General features: G+C 34.7%; 1 protein-coding gene across 1 annotated transcript in view; it reads left to right on the forward strand.

Annotated features, from left to right (window-relative positions):
• Positions 1-22,603, forward strand: part of ROCK2 (Rho associated coiled-coil containing protein kinase 2) — a 90,132-nt gene that overhangs the window by 60,781 nt on the left and 6,748 nt on the right. The window contains exons 17-32 of the mRNA XM_059660532.1: positions 1,114-1,220; positions 4,306-4,465; positions 7,110-7,270; positions 7,633-7,817; positions 9,274-9,343; positions 9,936-10,039; positions 10,192-10,378; positions 12,091-12,184; positions 12,278-12,372; positions 13,162-13,341; positions 13,520-13,688; positions 16,048-16,118; positions 17,041-17,129; positions 17,572-17,650; positions 19,239-19,500; positions 19,586-19,799. Coding sequence (XP_059516515.1) covers positions 1,114-1,220; positions 4,306-4,465; positions 7,110-7,270; positions 7,633-7,817; positions 9,274-9,343; positions 9,936-10,039; positions 10,192-10,378; positions 12,091-12,184; positions 12,278-12,372; positions 13,162-13,341; positions 13,520-13,688; positions 16,048-16,118; positions 17,041-17,129; positions 17,572-17,650; positions 19,239-19,500; positions 19,586-19,799 — 2,227 coding nt within the window. The remainder of the gene's footprint in view (positions 1-1,113; positions 1,221-4,305; positions 4,466-7,109; positions 7,271-7,632; positions 7,818-9,273; positions 9,344-9,935; positions 10,040-10,191; positions 10,379-12,090; positions 12,185-12,277; positions 12,373-13,161; positions 13,342-13,519; positions 13,689-16,047; positions 16,119-17,040; positions 17,130-17,571; positions 17,651-19,238; positions 19,501-19,585; positions 19,800-22,603) is intronic.

The following is a 22,603-nucleotide window of genomic DNA, read 5'->3' on the forward strand; positions in this document are numbered from 1 at the left end:
CCTTGTAAATTTTAGCACAATTTAATAAATTATGCTAGAAGCAATTAGGAGATTTTTAATGTAATGCAGATACATTTCAATTAATATTTTATTTTTAATTTTTAATATTTTAATTTGAAATAATCTCATACATGTAAAAAAACTATTAAATACTACAGCACATTTTTTAAAAAATATATTTTATTGATTTTTACAGAGAGGAAGGGAGAGGGATAGAGAGTTAGAAATATCGATGAGAGAGAAACATCGATCAGCTGCCTCCTGCACAGCCCCTGCTGGGGATGTGCCTGCCAGCAAGGTACATGCCATTGGCCGGAATCGAACCCGGGACCCTTCAGTCTTCAGGCCGACACTCTATCCACTGAGCCAAACTGGTTAGGGCTCTACAGCATATTATATGTACCCTTCACCCAATTTCTTAGGTGTTAATAATTTATATAACCATTATACAACTAACAAAATTTGGAATATATTTTTCTTATAATCTCTTTAATGTTACTTAATCCATTTACTTTGTTTTTGTTAATCTTCACCCAAGGATATTTTTCCATTGAATTTTAGAGAGAGTGAAGGGAAAGGGAGAGACACATTGATTGGTTGCCTCCTGCACATGCTTTGATAGGGACTGGGGATCAAGCCAGCAACTGAGGTACATGCCCTTGACTGGAATCGAACCTGGGACCCTTCAGTCCATGGGCTAATGCTCTATCCACTGAGCAAAACAGGCTGCAGCTTAATTCATTTACTTTTAATCTATATGTGTCTTTATATTTAAAGTGGGTTTTGTTTTTGATTCACCCTCATAATCTTTTAATTGGTGCATTTATGCCACTGACTTTCAGAGTGCTTACTGATAGAGTAACTACCATATCAGGCGGCTTCTGGGGCCGGCCTGCCCTGGATGGTGGCACGCTGGCGGCTCGTGCTGTCCCACCCTGCCTGCAGTATGCAAATTAGCCACCATCTTTGTTGGCGGTTAATTTGCGTATCACACTGATTAGCCAATGGGAGGTGTGGCGAAGGTACAGTCAGTTACCATGTTTGTCTATTATTAGATAGGATACACATACACACTTTGTGGATTTATTGTTCTTTTAAATGTTGCAATATTAGGTAGAATATCTGGCCTAGAAGAAGATGTAAAGAATGGCAAAATCTTATTAACAAAAGTTGAGATGGAGAAGAGACAACTTCAGGAGAGATTCACTGATTTGGAAAAGGTAAAACATATTAATCTTTATATTTGTGTAAGAGTTTCAGATTGGAAAACTTATTCTAAAATAAGAGAAACCATTTATTACTGCATACTTATGGATTCTTATATTTAGACTTGGTTCTGTAGACTAGGGACATATATATATATATATATATATATATGTGTGTGTGTGTGTGTGTGTGTGTGTGTGTGTGTGTGTGTATGTGTGTGTGTATTTTTTTATATATATATTTTTTAATCTTCACCTGAGGGCATGTTTCCATTGATTCTAGAGAGAGAGGACGGAGAGAGAGAGAAACATCGATGTGACAGAGATGTATCAGTCGGTTGCCTCCAGTACGCATCCCAGTGGGGGATTGAACCCCAACTTGGGTATGTGCCCTGTCTGGGAATTGAGCCTGCAACCTTCTAGTGTATGGGACAACTCTCTAATCAATTGAGCCACACTGGCCAGGGCAGGATATATATTTCTTAAGGTTGCCATAGCCCTATATAAGCAGCTCTTAGTATGTTAGATGCTTAGGGAGGGACTCTCCTGGAGTGTGTATAATGAGGATGCTTCTCTCTAGAGGTCCAAGGAAAACTCTCATTTTCTCTTATAACATGTCATAAAAATTATACATAGTTAGGACTTTTGGCATTCAGAAGTTTTTCTTTAAAAATACTATAAGCTAGGGATAATTTCTAGACTCTGTGAAGTTAATATTTTATTCTGTTTATTCATTTTAAGTATTTAGTATGTTCTATGTGGTAGAAATATCAGGATGCAGTCTGTACTTTTAACAATTTTACAGTCTAATGGGTAATTTCTAAAGTAATAGTAACTCAGAGATAATTATAAGGCAGTATGGTAAATAGAATGATAAAGGTATGGACAAGGGATGGAGTAGGTGCACAGGATGAATTCCTGACCTGACAGGGCAGGATTGGTTGACAGGGCACATTGTGAGTTGGGGAGGAAAGCATGAGCAAGGCACAGAGGATGGAAAATAAAAAGGTCTAGTCTGTTTATTTAAGTATAAACTGTTCAATATTTCTGGAGTATAGAGCAGGGGCAACAAATTCCAGTCTTTTAAGGGAAAGACAGTAAATACTTTAGGCTTTGTGGGCTTTAATGTCTCTGTTGCAACTACTCAGTTTTGCTGCAATACATAAAGGAGTGGGCATGGTTGTGTCCAATGAAATTTTAAAAAAATGGCAGGCCAATACAGTCCTCCTGTAAAAGTGAGAATTTAGTGGCCAGAGTGAGGCTAGAGAGCTAGGCATGAGCTAGATCATGCAAGATTTTGAATATTCTGTTAAGAAACTTAGTTTCTTTAAGTACTGGACTGGCCACTGAAGATCCTTTTTTTTTTTTTTTCCTTTTAATTGATTTCGGAGAGGGAGAAAGAGAGAAACACAGTGATAAAGAGAATCATTGATTGGCTGCCTCCTGCACGCCCCCCCCCCACTGGGGATCAAGCCCCGCAACCCAGGCATATGCCCCTCATCGGAATCGAACCTGGGATCCTTCGGTCTGCAGGCCCACACTCTATCCACTGAACCAAACGGGCTAGGGCGCCGCTGAAGATCTTTAAGTTGGTAGATCACTGTATATCTATCAGGAGGAGAACAGATTTGAGGAGGATAAGACAAGTCAGACTCTTTCAGTATTCAGATAATGGAGACTTTTCTAGTGCAATGGTTAAAAGGATGGGAACTAGAGGTGAATCTGAGAAATAATTTAGTAAAGGAATATTTGGCAGCAATTAGTAATTGGTTAGATGTGGCATGTGAGTAGTAAGTACTCAAGGATGAGTTCAGGTTCCTACTTTGTGAAGAAATATGGAATAGTGCCATTAATTTATTTTAAAGAAAGGAAAAATAGCTCTTTTAGAGGAAACAATGATAAATCAATTTTAGTCCTAAGTGTGAGGGGCCTATGAAACAGCCAAATTAGGATATCTATAAAGCAGTAAGTTATGGTAATAGAAGCTAGAATTATTTGCAAGTCATCGGTATAGAAGTAGCTAAAATCATGCAAATGGAAGAGCCCATCTGGGAAGAATTTGTTTAGAGCAGTAGTTTTTCAGGACAGAGACTTGTGAATTATTAGTTTGAAAAAATTATTTCAGCATTAAATATTTTACTTAAAACACAAAATATCTATATTTATGGTACAAACTATAGAAAACAGAATTAGGAAATCTTTCGAGGACATATAGAAAATAAACTGATTTCTGTTATTAAAGATTCTCAACTTAAAACATGTCTCCTACATGTTGAAGATAAGTGTGAATGGTAGAGGATCCTGAGATCTTTTAAGATAGAGCAAAAGGAAACATTTGATATGTTTTAAAAGTTTAAGATATAATAATATAGGAAGAGGAGAAGCATTGGCTAAAGAACACTGCCTCCAGCAAACACCAATGTTTAAGTCTACCAGACCTGAGGCCCTGAACCTAACTGTCCCCTATACCTGGGCTCCTGAGCATTAAAGAGAAAAAACCAACATGATATAGAAAATTGTTAGTTACATGCAAACAAGTGGTTAGAATAAGATGGAACTTGGAGACATTGTAGAAAATAGGTCTACGCATTTTTTTCACGTACTTGGCAAAGTACCGAAAATTAGGTATAGCGGCAGATTCGGAAATTACCGAAAAATCGGTACAGCGGTCTGGTAGGGTTAAGCAGTAATTTGGGGGTAAACTTCACAAGCAACAGAAAAGATGAGAGCAGAATGGGGAGAACCAAGTGAATTCAGTGTCAGGTAGGTCAAGGAAATAGTTTCAAGGGCAACAGTGAGTTCAAGTGAGATAAAGACTAAAAGGTGTCTGTTGAATTTGATATTGAAAATATCATTGGTCACTTTATTGAGATCAAACCATCTCAATACAGATCTCAGAATAGTAGAGCGGAGTTGTGGGAGGTTAATATAGTGGGAAGAGAACTGGTAGAGTTATGTAGATTACTTATACAAGCAATTTTAATGAGTAGAAAAGGGGAAATATTGGACATTCTTGGTAAGTGTATTTAAAAAACCTTTGTAAGCTTTTGAAATTGTCAACAGTCTATTTGTTGATAGCTGCCATTTTCATGTTTAATAGGAAAAGAACAACATGGAGATAGATATGACCTATCAACTAAAAGTTATACAGCAGAGCTTAGAACAAGAAGAAGCTGAGCATAAAACTACAAAAGCACGGCTGGCAGATAAAAATAAGATTTATGAATCTATTGAAGAAGCTAAATCAGAAGCCATGAAAGGTATGCATTTTTATAAGAGGGTTTTCTAGCATCATCTTACTACGAATTGATTCTGTATTCAATTCTTTGGTTTTGAAAATATTTGTTTATATTTTATTACCAAATACTGGAGGAGAAACACTATTAGGGAAGCTTTACATATATAACTCCACCTTCCCCTTTAGCAATAATTTCTAAGACAGGAAGGCCCCCCAAAATTACTAGATTAAAGAGAAATTACTATTTTCATGATATCGGAAATGACAGGCATGCAGAATGTGAAGTTCTCAGATTTGGGGGGATATGCTTTTTTTTAATACTTAGTTTAACATTCCATCGGCTTATGTTTCTTGCCACTTTCTTCAAGATAAAGATTTTAAAATAATAGCTGAGCTAACTAGAATAGAAGCTCACTAAGTATTTTGAGCTCTGGCATGATGAAGGTATTAGTTAGATTTGGTCAAAACCTTACAATACTAATGAATATAGGGTAAAATTAACAAAATTAACTTTTTCATAAACCAGCTTGTATCTTGGAATTGTTTTAGGCTAATTACTTGTTTTCCAAACTGTGTTTATAATTATGATGGATTTGCAGTTACAAAGGAAATCAATATTCTTATGAAAGATTCATAAAAGTCTTAATAGAAACTTTATTTCATATTGAAATATAACATTTATGAATAACTTAGCAAAAAATAGGCTTATAATTATTTAATGTATTTATGGTGGAGATTTTTTGGTTGATATTACTTTAAGGCACTAATTCAGGATGATAAGAGATGAAATGCTGTTTTTCTGTCTGTGGCCTAGAAGACAGATAGGAATTTCTTTTGGAGTATAATTTGGTGCAATAAAATGCAAACATTTTTTTACATTTGTAGTGCACAATGTGTGACTAGCACCCAAAACAAGGTGTAGAATCTGTCTTTTCATCACCTCAACAAATCCACGTATCACTTACGCCTCTTTGTATTTTTTCTCTGCCTACATTAGGGTGATTGTTTTTTTAAAATGTGTATATTCATTCATAGGTTATTCTCTGAACTGATGGAAAGAAATTCAGTATAATAATACCTGCCATTTTTTTCAAACTCCTTGTTATAACACTAACATAAGATACATGATGACGTTAGTATTTGAAGGAGTGCACAAAACTTAAATGTTATAGGTGGTGATCAAACCTGGCTCTAAAGCCTTGGATCTTCTCACTGCAGATCATTGCCTCTGTTGATTAAGAATATGCCTTCGCCATCAATGAATTACTAGCTATGTGACTTTGTCTGGTTACATAACTATCTGTGCCTTGTTTCCTACAAAGGGGCAATTAAAGTATTAGGTTGTTGTGAAAACCAAGTTCAGTGATACATGAAAAGTGCTTAGAAATGCTAGCTATTAATAGCATGTGAAGAATAATTTCATTTTCCACACTTTTGAAGACAGTTCATTAAAAACTGAACATTCATAGGTTTAATTTTTACTTAACATAACTTTATAGTAAATGATAATTAGATGTTCAGCATTAGATATGAAGGAGCAGAGGAACCTAGTTGGATTTGAACAAATTTTCAAGTATAAAAAAGTAAGTAAAGATTAATCATAGTCCTAGTAATCAATGTTATACTTTTATATTTTCTCAATTTTGTATAGTTTTGCTTTTTTCTTTTAAAAAATAATTATGAACATTTCCTTAAGTCATTAGAAACTCTTTTTAAATAGTGAGCACTTATTAAGTGTTTGCCATAGTTCAGGCAGCATTTAAGTGCTATACATACATTAACTAAAAATCTGTATAATGTCCCTGTGAGGGTAGGTATTATCACCATTCTAGACATAAGGACACTGAGCCTCAGAGAGGTTAATTAACTTGACCAGTGAAATAATTAGAAAGTGTCCGGGCCAGGTTTTAAACTCCAAGAGTTTGGTTCCAGAGCCCTGTCCTTGACCACCTCCCTTAAACATCGTTGTTATCTTCTGCCTGGTACTATGCTAGTATGGGAAGAGCCATAGAGGTAATAGACTCTACCTTAATGTCTGAAGATAAGACAAGTAACACTGAGGGGCACAGAATAGCAGGGGGGGGAAATCTTTATTTAAAAGATATAAGTATCTTTTTTTATCCTCCCCTGAGGATATGTTTATTGATTTTTATTTTTTTTAGAGAGAAACAGAGACAGAGAGAGAGAGAACACGAAACAGATGTTCTCAAGAGAAAAACATTGATTGCCCCAACTGGGGATGGAACCCTGAAAGAAACCTAAGTATATGCCCTCCTAAGTATGTGCCCTGACCGGGAATCAAAACTGCAACCTTTTGGTGTATGGGATGACGCTCCAACCAACCGAGCCACCCAGCCAGGGCTAAAAGATATCAGTATCTTTTAGAACCATAAATAAAGGTAGAATTATTTTATTTCCATTAGAACACATATAAAATTACAGAATGTGGTAAATTTTTATATCCTGTAAAGGAAATACCTAATTTTCAAGCATGAAATTGTTGACATTTCAGATACGTTAACAGGAGTGATGAAAATATTAAACTGAGGATTTAAAAATATTTTTAAGAAGCATCATTTACTATAATTTTTATGAGCACTACATTATGTATTTGATATGCTTCCTTTGTTTATAAATTCATGGTTATGTTTATTTTGTGGCAATAGAAATGGAAAAAAAGCTCTTGGAGGAAAGGACTTTAAAACAGAAAGTGGAGAACCTGTTGCTGGAAGCTGAGAAAAAATGCTCCATATTAGACTGTGACCTGAAACAGTCACAGCAGAAAGTAAATGAACTCCTTAAACAGAAAGATGTGCTTAATGAAGATGTAAGTATGTTTTTAATAAATAATATATTATTTAATGAATTAATAGTAAACTAGGCTTATTTGTAAAGGAACAATGATGATTTCATAATGTAAAATTTTTTTCCTATAAAATAACATTTTATAACCTTTAAATTTTACTGAATTTGGATAATATACTAAACAAATAATAATTTTTAAAACTGTAAAGTTATTTTTAATGTAAAAGCCATATTTTATTTTTTAAAACATTATCAGAAATATTTTACTGTGAAATGAATTCACTGCCTGAGGGCAAAAATCTGTTTTGGATCATCATCTATGCTGCAAACTTATTGATAAGAAAAATCAAAATAATTTACTTACCAACTACACTATTTTTTTAGGTTAGAAACTTGACATTAAAAATAGAGCAGGAAACTCAAAAGCGCTGCCTCACACAAAATGACTTGAAGATGCAAACACAGCAAGTTAACACACTAAAAATGTCAGAAAAGCAGTTAAAACAAGAGAATAATCATCTCATGGAAATGAAAATGAACTTGGAAAAACAGAATGCTGAACTTCGAAAGTAAGTTAATTGTTTGAGACAAAGTTTTACTAATATGCACAACTATCCACATGTAAATTACCTTAATTTTGGTTTATCTGAGGATTCTTTTGGACCATTGTATTTTCTTGACCATGTTTTTTATTGTTGTTGTATAAGTGGTGTGTAGAGTGCCACTATCGTTCTTTAAGAAGATTACTAGTATATTTGCTTCCCCAGCAGTGTTTTACTACCACCACCTTATTGTGATGCAGTGACACAGGGAGTGGTGGTATTGGAGCGGAAGAAAACGTCTGGGATTTCACCCCATGCTCTTAAGATTCCTCTTGGAACTGTCTCTCAAGCTTACTTCCCATGTATTCTTTGTCTGTCCCTTAGTACCTAGGACTTGGAAATGTTTCACTGTTAAGGAAATACCATGTAAATTTTTAAAGCTCTTTTTAAGGATATACTCTAGCGCCCTATTTATTAGAAGCTAGAAAACATTAAGATATGTTTTTGAAAAATTATAATTTATTTTTAATAAGCCTAGAATTAGGCTTGCTTTTAATTTAATTTTTTATTTAACTTTATTTCTTTATTGAAAATTAACATACAAACAAAAAGTACACAAATAAGTGTAGAACTTACTGCGTTTTTGTAAAGTGTTTACAAATCTTTGCATTTACCATCACATTTAGCTATAAAACCCTGTACTCCTAATGTCCACTTAGGCCCTCTCCCAGTCACTTCTTAACTCAAGAGATAACCAATTTTGGGGTGCTCTTTTAATTCTAAAACTTGGTTGGCATAAGTGGCTGATTAACAGTGCATGTATGAAAATATGTAATTTTGTGTTACTGGTTTAATATAGCACTATTTGGTCTTAGAATCCCTTTATACTCTTAAAAATTATTGAGGGCCAAAGAATGTTTGTTTATATGAGTTACATCTAATGATTTTTTTTCTTAGAAATTAAAACCATTTTAAAACATAAAAGCATACATTTCATTAGCTGTTGGAGTGCTGACATCATGATATCTTTTACCCTCAAGAAAAGTCCATGTACAACTAGTGAGAGAATGGGAGTTAAAAAGAAAACACACCAATGAGCCCTAGCTGGTTTGGCTCAGTGGATAGAGCTTTGGTCCTCGAACTGAAGGGTCCTGGGTTCAGTTCCAGTCAAGGGCTTGTATCTCGATTGCAGCCCTGGTTGGGCACGTGTGGGAGATAATCCATGTGACCATCTCACGTTGATGTTTTTCTCTCTTCCCCTCCCTTCCATTCTAAAAAAAGAGTCAATGGAAAAATATGCTTGGGTGAGGATTAAGAAGACAAACACAGTGATGCTTATTTATCAGTGTTATGAAAATGATGGCTTCCAGGGTTGTCCGAAAGGGTCTCAGGGACTTCCAGGGTTTCCCCAGAACACATCTGAAGCGTCACTGGCTTAATATGTGTATAACTTATTTAACCATTTGACTTCATGTTGCCACAGAGAACGTCAAGATGCCGATGGGCAAATGAAAGAGCTCCAAGATCAGCTTGAAGCAGAACAGTATTTCTCAGTAAGTTCCAGGCACATTCATTAAAAAATTATTGAACAAAAAATATTTTTGCTGCAGAGCCAGGAGAATGATTCTTGCCTTTAGAATAGTTTCTATTATCATTGTTAGAAAAATAGCTCTAAGCACATGCCCATACTTTATGAAGTTGATTAAAAGCATTGCTTTTAGAGGAAGACTGTGAAAGAAATAAAATTGTCATTTTAACATTTGTACTTTTTTGAGCTCAGTTTTAAAATATGAAATAGTATGTGTCACCTCTGTTTCATTGATTTAAGCCAACAAAATTTCTTGTTTAAGTTAGTAATATTTTTTTGACTCTTCATCCCTCTCAGTCTACATCATTTAATGAGAAATCTCAGTATGATATTCTGTTGAAAATCACACTTCTAAATTATTAGCTGAACTTTATTGGTTAATTGGTTGATTAGACGAAAATAAAAAAGCATATTAAACTATTAATTTGCTCAGGGGCTCAACATTTCTCAGTGTTATTAATATATTTGTATGTATCAACTTTTTGTCTGGGTAGTTTTTTGAATGTAGAACGATTCTTGATGATGATGATATATGTCTATTATATTTTGCTGTTTAGACTCTCTATAAAACACAGGTGAGGGAACTTAAAGAAGAGTGTGAAGAAAAGACCAAACTTTGTAAAGAATTACAGCAGAAGAAACAGGAATTACAGGATGAAAGGTAAGGACAGGGTCCTGTCTCTTGTTCATAACCACATGCCCTGCCCCTAGAAGAGTGCCTGCTATACTCCAAATAAAAGTTGTTGATGAAGAATTAGATGTAAACTTTGACTTGAGAGTGAAAATTGAAGATGCTATGTCTCTAAAATGTAGGGACTCCTTGGCTGCTCAACTGGAGATCACCTTGACCAAAGCAGATTCTGAGCAGCTGGCTCGTTCAATTGCTGAAGAACAGTATTCTGATTTGGAAAAAGAGAAAATCATGAAAGAGCTGGAGATCAAAGAGATGATGGCTCGGCATAAACAGGAACTCAGTGAAAAAGATGCTACAATTGCATCTGTAAGTAAAATTCTTGGTTCATTTTTTATTATAATTAAATTACTATATCATTAATCTTCCTTACAAGGTATAGAAAAATAACATAAATCCAAATGAAACATTGTACATGCTGGCTACGAGATTTTCGATCCACTTAACTGGCTGCTTTCTAGTGTTGTTTCCACCCATCACACTGGCAGAAATTAAGTACCTTGATTAATTTTAAATGTTTGAAGGATGTTTGGAAAATGGCATTTGTATTTACTGCTATGGGGAGTGTAGATTTAGTATGGCATAGAATCTATATAATCTATATAATAAAAGCCTAAATGACAGTTACAGTGGAACGACCAGAACGACCGGTAGCTATGATGAGCACTGACCACGAGGGGGCAGACGCTCAGCTCAGGAGCTGGCCACTGGTGGTCAGTGCGCTCCCACAGGGGGAGCGCTGCTCACCCAGAAGGCGGGCTCATGGCTGGCGAGCCCAGTGGCGATGGCGGGAGCCTCTCCTGCTTCTGCAGCAGCGCTAAGGAGCAGTAAGCCAAGCACTAAGGAGCAGCAGGCAGGAGGGCGGTAAGGAGCAAGGGGTTCCAGACTGCGAGAGAGTGCAGGTCAGGCTGAGGTACCTCCTCCCCCCCCCCCCCCAGTGCACGAATTTCGTGCACTGAGCCTCTAGTAGGATTATAAATAGTATGGCAGTTTCCAGTAATTTTAAAAAAATACATTTTATTGATTTTTTACAGAGAGGAAGGGAGAGGGATAGAGAGTTAGAAACATCGATGAGAGAGAAACATCGATCAGCTGCCTCCTGCACACCCCCTACTGGGGATGTGCCTGCAGCCAAGGTACATGCCCTTGACTGGAGTCGAACCTGGGACCCTTGAGTCCACAGGCCAATGCTCTATCCACTGAGCCAAACCGGTTAGGGCAGTAAATTTTAAATATTTATATTATCCAAAGAAAGTCAACATTAAGATAAATATGCTAGAGGAATTCAGGCACAATACTCATAGCAGTAGGTATATTTGTATTAGCAAAAATTCAAATGTCTTATCAATAGAGGAATGAGTGGATGGATGAAATGTGATAGGATATGGAACTATGTCAGTTAAAATGAATTAATTAGGTCTCTGTATCAACAACTAAATATAATATCAAGTGAAAGTAGGTACAGAAAGATAAATACAGCATGGTGCTATTTATGGACAATTTAAAATCACATGAAAATCCACTATATATTATTTCATGTATATATAATGAAAGTACACAATCATGAATGAAGGATGAACACACAGTTCACAGTGAGAATTCCTTCAGGAAGAATAGGATTCGGCGAGAATACAAAAGGACATCAACTTCTTTAGTAAAATTTTATGTTCTGTTTTAAAATAATGTTCTGAAAGAAGTACTGCAGTTTTAACTTTTGTTTATTCTGCACGGTGCAATGCAGAGCTTTGTTACAGTATTTGCACTTGTTTTTAGTTTATTAAATTTTTTCTCACTAAAAATACTGCTGGGGGTATTTAAGAAGAGGGCATTTTTTTGGCTTCCTGGGGTGTATATGAAGTATATTATGGTTTAAATTTTCTTCAAAAGTGAAGTTTGGTAAGGTAGTGCAAAGACAGGAAGTTTAGAGATAGATGTACTTAGAAAAACAGGAGTTTTAGTAACAGTCTAGGATATTTTCATTTTGAATTCTTGCTTGATAACTTACATTTTTAATTCCTTAGCTTGAAGAAACTAATAGGACATTAACTAGTGATGTTGCCAATCTTGCAAATGAGAAAGAAGAATTAAATAACAAATTGAAAGATGCCCAAGAACGTATGTATTAACAAAGAATGTTAATTTTAAATATACCTAATGGTGGTCAGTGGCTTAGTTATAATATAATGGTGACATTTTTCTGTGTTTCAGAACTGTCAAGGTTGAAAGATGAAGAGATAAGTGCAGCAGCTATTAAAGCACAATTTGAGAAGCAGTTATTAACAGAGAGAACACTCAAAACTCAAGTATGTGTAATAAACTCTAAATAGGACTTTGAAATGTTTTTAGTTTGTCTTTTCTATTTGACTTCTGGCATTACACATTGGCTGTAGCTGTCAGTGAATGTATCAGTATTTATGAACAGTCCCAGTTATCTGACTTTTGCCAAGGTAATAGAAGTTAGATTTGATTAACATTGTTTAGTTCAATATTTATTAAAGTTTTTGTTAATTTTTCCATATGGAATCACATTCCCTCCTAATTTTTTATTATAATCTGATAAGTTTTTTCTGCTTTTTAAGAAACTTTAGAGAATGACCATTTGCTGACAGCCTAAAAAAGGTCAGCCTGAAAAAGGTACCTGTGATATTGACCATCCTTCTGTCAACTCTCATGGTGGTGTAGACAGCACCAGTACTTTTGAGTCCCACATGTTTTGCCCTGTGCTTGGACATGTATTTTATTAATGTAGTACAACTGCAAAATTCTCTTCCAGATCAAAGATCTGCCTAGTAAAAGTCTGTCTTAAAACCAAAAACTCAAAGTGGAAGAAAGTGACATCAGATCAGACCTATAAGCATTTTAAATCACAGTTCTCTGAAAACATGAATGAAAAACTAGTAGAATAGAGGTTGGGGAAGGATAACGAGTAATGAAAGGAGGTGTGTTTCCTAATCTGTAAGGTGTTTCTTTGTGGCCCTGTGTATAGGGAAGGAGATCATTAGTGGCTATGTAACTTGCTATTGGTAAGTTACCACGAAACCACCAATGTAATGTATTTTTTGTTTATATATTTTTATTTTTATGTTTTTAAGGCTGTGAATAAGTTGGCTGAGATCATGAATCGAAAAGAACCTATCAAGCGTGGTAGTGACACAGATGTGCGGAGAAAAGAGAAGGAGAATAGAAAGCTACATATGGAGCTGAAATCGGAACGTGAAAAATTGACCCAGCAGATGATCAAGTATCAGAAAGAACTGAATGAGATGCAGGCTGTAAGGATACCTTTGGAATTCTAGTTTAAAGACTTCTTTTTAAAGAAGTAGAATTACTTTCATGTCTGTATATATTTTATTGATTATAGAACATTTATATTAATAATTACTGGACTAAGAAGCAAAATTATGAGATGTATGGCATCCAGTTAATTTGATACAATTTAATTCCTCATAGCAAATAGCTGAAGAGAGCCAGATTCGCATTGAACTGCAGATGACACTGGACAGTAAAGACAGTGACATTGAGCAGCTGCGGTCACAGCTCCAGGCCTTACATATGGGCATGGACAGTTCCAGTACAGGCAGTGGACCAGGGGATGCTGAGGCAGATGATGGATTTCCAGGTACAACAAACTTGTACTTTTATTTTATTTTCATTAAAAGCCTTTTGTCTTAAATATAAACCTGTTGATTATTTAAACCCTGTGACTGACTTTGTTCTTGAGGAAAAGTGTTTGTCATTTCTTTAAGGCAGAAACCTACTCCTTGGAGTAGGGATTCAAACAACAGTTTTATTTTACTTAGTGATCTTTGACAACATCCTTCATTAAAAATGCAAAAGAAAGTTTCACATATTTAGATATTTAAATTAGCTCATTATATACTATAGGCAGCTCTCTTTAAACTTTCATTTTATTTTCTCTTAACTCTTTTCTGCATTCTTACTTTTTTTATGTTGGGTGTTTAGTTCATATCACTCAATCACACACTATGGAATCCATGTCATTCACCTACCAACGTTCCTCTACCTCTCTCAATATTGCCACTAAACCTTCCAGTTCTCATGTGCTTCTTGACTCTGGTTCTGACTCAGAAGAAGAATCTTTGCCTTACTTACCTATTTCATCGGAACCTAATGATACAGGTGATAGCCTGAAAATCTTTCACCTTTGAGGTTTTTCTGACTACCCTTAATTTTAGTCCTTGTGAAAAACTTTTGTAACATTAACTAATATTCACTAACTCTAACAAATTGCTCTAGTCCCAGTTAAAAAAGGGACTCCTGCATGGACAAAGAGTTTGTTTTGGGGGGCATTTGCACTTGGCATTGCTGTGACAATTGATAGACTTATTTAGTCAGCTTACAAAAAATGAGACAGTACTTCGTATCATTTAAGGGCATGTGGTTTCACTGCCTGTTTCAGCCATTTTCAACCAAGAAGAAACTCTTTTCAAGGCTTCATATCAAGAGTGACAGTACTGAAAAAGCATGTAGACTGTCTCAGAGATCGCGTTTGGGTTTTTATCAAGTGCTTGCCTAGGCAACATTTTGCTTGCCCTTAAAAGAGAGTATAAGACAATTTGACCTGATCCTTGCTCTTATCGTTTAAATGAAGAAACAGGATAGAAAAATACATGAAATTATGTTTAACACAAAGTTAGTTGGGATACAAAAACATGTAATGTAAATGCCACAGGAAATTAATGTATGAGCAGTTGAATGTCAGGTAAAATTTAGTCTCTTTTTAGTTGAATTCAAAGTAAAATAACTATAGTTACTTACATTGTCACCACATTTCCCAGGTATATAATATAAATCATTAGTGATCCTGTTGAAGTTGTTCTAGAGCTTAGCAATAAAATTATTTCAGTCTTATGCATAGTGTTAGATGTCATCTGACTTAGTCCCTTAAGCTGGCATAGGACCATGTCCAGACAGTTGAGCACGTGGGCTCTTTTTTAATGACAGCGTTTCTTTCTGTTCAGACAGTTTGGAAGGGTGTTGATGTCAGAGAGTACATAGGTGCTGGAGTCCCTGTGTGACCTTTCTATGGGGTGGTAAGAGTTAAGAAAGTTTAGGTAAAGCATCTAGCACGGATTCAGACATGTAGTAGATGTTAAACAAGTGATAGCTACTTTTATTAATAGAGTAATATCCGGTAGAACAAATTATAAGGATTCAGTCTTTACTAGAATTTTATTGATTTTGATATTTTGGAATTTAGAAATCATGTGATTATATTGCTATGCATTAATCAATTTTAATCTAATTTACATAATTTTATTTAATTTTATTATAGCCATCCTAAAAGTTAATTTTCTCTGAACATGCAATTACTCCCTTAAAATGTTTTCTCTTCTTTGCCCTAACCAGTTTGGCTCAGTGGATAGGGCGTCGGCCTGTGGACTCAAGGGTCCCAGGTTCGATTCTGGTCAAGGGCCTGTACCTTGGTTGCTGGCACATCCCCAGTAGGGGGTGTTCAGGAGGCAGCTGATCGATGTTTCTGTCCCATCGATGTTTCTAACTCTCTATCCCTCTCCCTTCCTCTCTGTAAAAAATCAATAAAATATATTTAAAAAAATGTTTTTTCTTTGAAGAAAATGTGCAGTATATCTATAATGAAGCCTCCTTACAAAGGAAAAACCAAGGATTCTAATACAGGTGTATAGTGAGAATAAAGAGCTGCTTCTCTTCTTTGAAGCTTTTCTGCTGAACTGTGCAAATGCATGCATTTAATCAGCAGGGCATTTGACTTTATAAACTATAGGATATATATTTCCAATGTGATATAACCTGGATTTTGTTTTGCACTGCATAACTTGGCTTTTACTGATCCCGCATTGTTATTATATCCTAGATAATGAGCAATGGTAAATTCTGAAGGATATAATTGATTTGTTTTGTGACTTTAATATTAAAATATTGTTAAATTTCTCATTTTCTTAGAATTGTTATATTTATCCTCCTATGTGTATTTATAGAATCAAGATTAGAGGGATGGCTTTCATTACCTGTGAGAAACAACACTAAGAAGTTTGGATGGGTTAGAAAGGTAATTGGTACTTTTCATTGTGGTTCTTTTGCTTTGCTTTTGGTTGGTTTAGCTACATACAGCCATTTCACTTTTGTAGGTATAAAGAAAATATAAGTAATATAACTAAAACATTCAGACGCATAAAACTTTTTTTGCACTGTCTGATCTGAAATGACATGGTTTTATATATCTTTGTAAAAAATAACTTTTATCATTAATATATTGTTAATAATAAGATAGGTTTTGGTGGGAAACAAATCTGGATATGACAGAAAGACCCATTTATTTATTTTCCTCTGTTACTATGAGTATTGATGTTGTGTTCGTCTTTGAGGTGTCTTACTTCATTGAGGCTTGTATACTGCAACTCGGTAGCTTATGAAAAACAGAAACTTATTTCTCACAGTTCTGGAGGCTGGAAGTCCAGAGTGCCGGCCTGTTTGGGTTCTGGTAAAGTCCTTCTCTCAGGTTGCACAGTTCCCGTTGTGTCCTCTCGTGGGAGAAAGGGCTGGGTCCTCTCTGGAACTCCATTAATCGCATTCATGAGGACTTTGCTCTCATGACCTAGTCACTTCTCCAGAGGCCCCTCCTCCTCATATCATCCCATTAGGAGTTAGGATTTAACATATGAACTTGGGGGGAACATAAACATTCAAACCATAGCTATAGGTTGGCAACCTATGTTATTGGATCTTAAGCTGAATCAGTCCAAAAAAATATTTGAGTTCATTTTCAACTTGCTTATTTAAGTTATATACAAACAGAATTTCTCATTATCTTAGGGAAAACTTTTCTAAGAGTATATTAAGAACTTTTTTAGTTATTTAACTTGGGTTTTTTATATGATTTTTATTGCTGATAGAGAATTTATTTTCAAAGAAAATAAGATACATATCAATTTTAAACATTGTTTAATTTCTTCCCTTCCTCTTTTTAACAGTATGTGATCGTAAGCAGTAAGAAGATTCTTTTCTATGACAGTGAACAAGATAAAGAACATTCTAATCCATACATGGTTTTAGATATAGAGTAAGTGTTTTTATTAGAATATTTAGGAACTTCATTTTTTAAAGTATAAGAGAGTAACATGACATTTTTTGTCAAATTAGTGCATGTATTGGTCACCTGGTATGTCTATTTACTCATATAGTATAGCTGCTGCTGGACTATTGTTACATTTTCGTATATTTGCTTCATGTAGATGGACATCTGAGATATAAGTTAGCTAAGACATTTTTATTTCATGGGTCTTTACTAGTTGTTTTCTGAAATGAATTAGAAAGTTTTATGACTTACTAAAATTTTCTCCAAGTCTCAAGGAGTGATTGATGTAATAGAATTAGCAAGATATTCTTTCTGACCTTCTAGCATGGGTCAAAGTAGTCAGTTTTAATTTCTGACTAGTATAGGATAACTAATGTAATTTCACCTTTTGATAATAGTTTATTTCTTTATTAAAAATCTTTTACAGCAAGTTGTTTCATGTCCGACCAGTTACACAGACAGATGTATATAGAGCAGATGCTAAAGAAATTCCAAGGATATTTCAGGTAAACATAGTTTTATTTCATTTTTGGATGGTTTGTTTTTTGGTTTTTTTTTTTCTTTCACCTTTAGAGATTCTAAGAGTGATATAACATAACGATTTTTCTTATTCTTGGGCTATCTTCAAATTACCTTTAAATTTTAGTTCCATTTAAAGATGGTTCATTCTTTTGTGATTTTCATGCCTATTCTATTTGGATATATCTTCATTTCTCCATTTTACATTTTAAAGTCTGTAGTGTATTTATATCATGTTTCTGGCCTTTGCTATTCTTTTGTTCAAGGTTGCTTAGGACATTTTTTTAAGCATAAACTTTCCTCTTCTGTTGATGGTTTTATGCTCAGTTCTCTAGGAAGTGAAAAAAGTTGCTTGTGAAGTTAAAATGTGAACCCAGTAGCCCTTTCCTTCTGATTTAAAGTGAAGCCTAATTCTTCTTTTTACTACTTCCTTTTTAAAATTAGTCAGACCAGCCTTAGCCAGTTTTGCTCAATGGATAGAGCATCAGCCTGTGGACCAATGGGTCCTAATGTAATGAATCATCTAGTTAAGGGCACGTACCTTGGTGGCAGTCTCCTCTTCGCCCTGGGCCCTGGTCAGGGCACGCGCAGGAGGCAACCAGTCGATGTGTGTTTCTTTCACATCGATGTTTCTCTCTGTCTTTTCCTCTCTCTTCCACTCTCCCTAAAAATCAATAGAAAAATATCCTTGGGTGAGGATTAACAACAACAAAAATTAAAATTTCTTAAAAAAAAAAAAAAAAAATTTAGTGCCGAAACCGGTTTGGCTCAGTGGATAGAGCGTCGGCTTGCGGACTGAAAGGTCCCAGGTTCGATTCCGGTCAAGGGCATGTACCTGGGTTGTGGGCACATCCCCAGTGGGGAGTGTGCAGGAGGCAGCTGATCGATGTTTCTCCCTCATCGATGTTTCTGACTCTCTATCTCTCTCCTTTCCTCTCTGTAAAAAATCAATAAAATATATTAAAAAAAAAAATTTAGACCACCAGTTAGTTATTGATGAGCTCCTTCTGTGTAAAAGCCATTATGTTTGGTGTACTATGGGGAAATTATTTTCTGGTGCTTATCATGTTTATTTGGAATATATCATATATCTTTTCCTTTTTTCTTCCTTAACTCTCCAAACACAAGTCTTTTCAGTTGTGTTTACAATTATCACCAGTTGTCTATTTTTGAAAATCATAAAAGCATCAAGTCATGTAATTGCCACATCTCTTCAGGTGATTATTTTGAATACTCCCTCCCAGAAAAACTTTCTAACACCCATCACGTGCAAATTTACCTCTTGCTAGCCTGTTCTGCTAAGACTGCTGAACATAGTAAGATATCATGGAGAAGAAAAGAGGCACCATTTGAACAGGAATGATTCTTTTGAAATTAACCAAAGTGACTATATACTGACTTTTCTCATATAAGCTCTTGATGAGATAGAATCTACTGATGTTAGAACATCAGGTGCATTTTCTTCTTATTGAATAATTTAGGTTAATTTTATTTTATTTATGCTATAAGAATTGTTACTATTTAAAAAATAGCTTTTGTTTAGAAATCACTCATTGTGCTTTTTGGTATTTATAGATTCTGTATGCCAATGAAGGAGAAAGTAAGAAGGAACAAGAATTTCCAGTGGAGCCAGTGGGAGAAAAGTCAAATTATATTTGCCACAAAGGACATGAATTTATTCCTACTCTCTATCATTTTCCAACCAACTGTGAGGCTTGTATGAAGCCATTGTGGCATATGTTCAAACCTCCTCCTGCTTTGGAATGCCGTCGCTGCCATATTAAATGTCATAAAGACCACATGGACAAAAAGGAAGAGATTATAGCACCTTGCAAAGGTAAATAGTAAATTACTTGCTCCATCAATATTATTTATGTTCATATCATTTTAAACACATTAATTTTTTTCAAATATTTTTATAGTCTACTATGATATTTCAACGGCAAAGAATCTGTTGGTATTAGCAAACTCTACAGAAGAGCAGCAAAAGTGGGTTAGTCGGTTGGTGAAAAAGATACCTAAAAAGCCTCCAGCTCCAGACCCTTTTGCACGGTCATCTCCTAGAACTTCAATGAAGATACAACAGAACCAGTCTATTAGACGGCCAAGTCGACAGCTTGCCCCGAATAAACCAAGGTAATAGCTAAAAATGTGGTAAAGATGAAAATATTTTTAGAAATATTTTACTATTCATATTCAAACTACAAATTTTTCTAATTACAGTTTTCTTTTCCTTGATATTTTAATGAATTATGGAATACCAAATCTTTGAAACTATTTAAGCATGCATGTCTCATTCATTGATTTAGGTGAATGTAATATAAATTTATTTACTAAATCACATATATTACACTCAACCAAAAATATTTAAAGGGCTCATTTTTTGCCATGTTTAGGTCTATAATCATAGCATTCTAGGGGTGGATAAGCACATTGACCAACTTCATGCTTTAGTAGACAGGATGCGCACACAGCTCCAAGTGTCAGGTACGCACATCGTGTTTGATATTGCAAACTTCTAAACCTCTTTCATATTAGATGACTTGGGAGGTAGGACTGAAATCTTAATTCAAATTTAAGTTTAAAACAATAATGTGTCTTTTATTTAAAGAGCAATATAGATCAGCTTTAAAATGCAGATATTAACATGGATGAAGTGGACATTCCTTGTAATTGAGGTGGAGTTGGGAATATGGCGTAAGTTCAGAGAGGATCATTAATGCACAAAAATATTTTGGGGAACCACTTTTATATGGCGACAGTATAGTAATGTAGTTCTTTATTCAGAATAAGCCATGTCTTGTCTTACTAGATACAGCATTGATAATGTTGCTATTGATTAAAATGAACATGAAGAGTTGGTTAGCTAAAGGCTATACTTAGATCAGGTGTCTAATTTCAGGTACCCTTTTTGTTCCCTAACACAGGACCTTCAGTATATAAATAATGATGTTCATTGGCTATACTATCAGAAATCTTTTCATTCTAACCACAGACATCTTATATGAAACTTTTCTTGAAACTAATATCACAAGGAAATAATTTAGAATGACAAAGGTAGAATTGGTGTTTCAGTGGTGAAAATGTTGAATTTTTATGTGAGGTATGCTAAAAATATTACAAAATTAGTGATTATATGATAGTAATTAAGCTGAAGAAACTTAAAGAATTCAGAGACGTTCAAGGTCATTTCCGTGTGCCATGTACCAAACATCTAAAAACTATTAAATTTCTAGTATTAATATTATAGAACTATTAGAGTATTAATGGCATTTTAATACGCTATAACATGTTCTACAGCTTTTGAGGTGCTTCCATATATAATTTAACTATGTATTCTTTTATTTGATCTTTAAAATACTCCTATGGGGTAGATTTGGTATTATCTTTTTCTTTTTTTAAAATATTTTATTGATTTCAGAGAGGAAGGGAGAGGGAGAGAGAGATAGAAACATCAATGATGAGAGAGAATCATTGATCGGTTGCGTCCTGTGCTTCCCACACTGGGATCAAGCCTGCAACTGAGGCATGTGCCCTGATGGGTAATTGAACTGTGACCTCCTGGTTTATAGATCGGCACTCAACCACTGAGCCATGCCAGATGGGTGGTATTATCTTTCTTTATGATTTAGACTCGAAGGACAAATAATTGGTTTAGTTTCAGGACTGTAGGAGCAGTAGTCTTTTTTTATATTTTTTATTCTTTTGTCCTGTTGAACAAGTTAATGATGTCACTACATATGATAACACATAGAATTAATTTGTATAAAGAAGCAATTTCCAGACAAAATGAGGCATACTTCACTTCCATAACCGTTTCTCGTTCACTGACTTTCCTTTTTCTCCCCTCCTCCCCCAATTCAGCATCATGGTCTATTTGAAGGCACCTTTACTTTTGATTTTTGTTGCTTTTTGTTTTGTTTTAGTTCTGGCCCTGCCCTTCGAATCATTCTTCATTGATTTTTTAATACATTTTGCGTAGCCAACAGTAAGTAATAGGGATTTCTTTCTCTCACAACTGTGCATGTAGATAAAACTAATAGCAAAACTGACTGTAAAATGCATAGGGTATTTTTGTGAAAAAATTTTGATCTAATATACTCTGACATTTTAAATGTAAAGATGGGCACATTTAAAATATGATTTTGTTTTTTATTATGCCTCTGCAACAATATTTCCATTGTTTTTAACATCTATGCCTCCATTGCTTCATTAACTCATAAAATTGTATATATCTTGTCTTATGTGAATAACCATACAGTTTGCACTTGTTTTTTGGGTGTCACATTTTGAGAGTAAAGTGCTGACTTTTGATGAAGATAGTTTGGGGAGATCCTAATTTGTTTGAGTGCCAAACACAAAATTCTGGTCTCTGCTGAGGACCATTTCTCTTTAATTAGTTTTCTTTTAAAGATCTTTTTTTGTTAACATAAATTTATTGGGGTGACATTGGTTAATAGGCTCATACAGGTTTCAAGTGTAGATTTCTATGATGCAAGGTCTATATATTGCACTGTGTGTCCACCCTCAAAATCAAATCTTCCATCACCATATAGTAGGCCCTTTCACACCACCAAAGATCTTTTGTTAAAAATGCAATATTTAAGCCTTAAAGAAAAGGGTAAAGCAAAAACTCAAAAGAATTCTCTTCCAGTTTTATGAAGTAAGGCATTGCAAACACAATTTTAAACTTGGAGTGGAGGGAGCTATTATGTCATTATTATCTTTGTTGGGTTTTTTTTTTTCCATTTCTAAATATCAGAAAATTAACAGTAATTTTTTGGAAAAAGTTAATAAGGTTATATACAATTTGATGTGTCAAAAAAAATCCATAAATGAATTAGAAGAAATAATGTATCTGATCTTAGATTGGAGAATTTTCTAAGAATAAAAACAAAGGAAGAAAAGAAAGCTACAAATTGACTAACCAAAAATAAAGC

Source organism: Myotis daubentonii, chromosome 12, assembly GCF_963259705.1.
Source record: "Myotis daubentonii chromosome 12, mMyoDau2.1, whole genome shotgun sequence".
NCBI lineage: Eukaryota > Metazoa > Chordata > Mammalia > Chiroptera > Vespertilionidae > Myotis > Myotis daubentonii.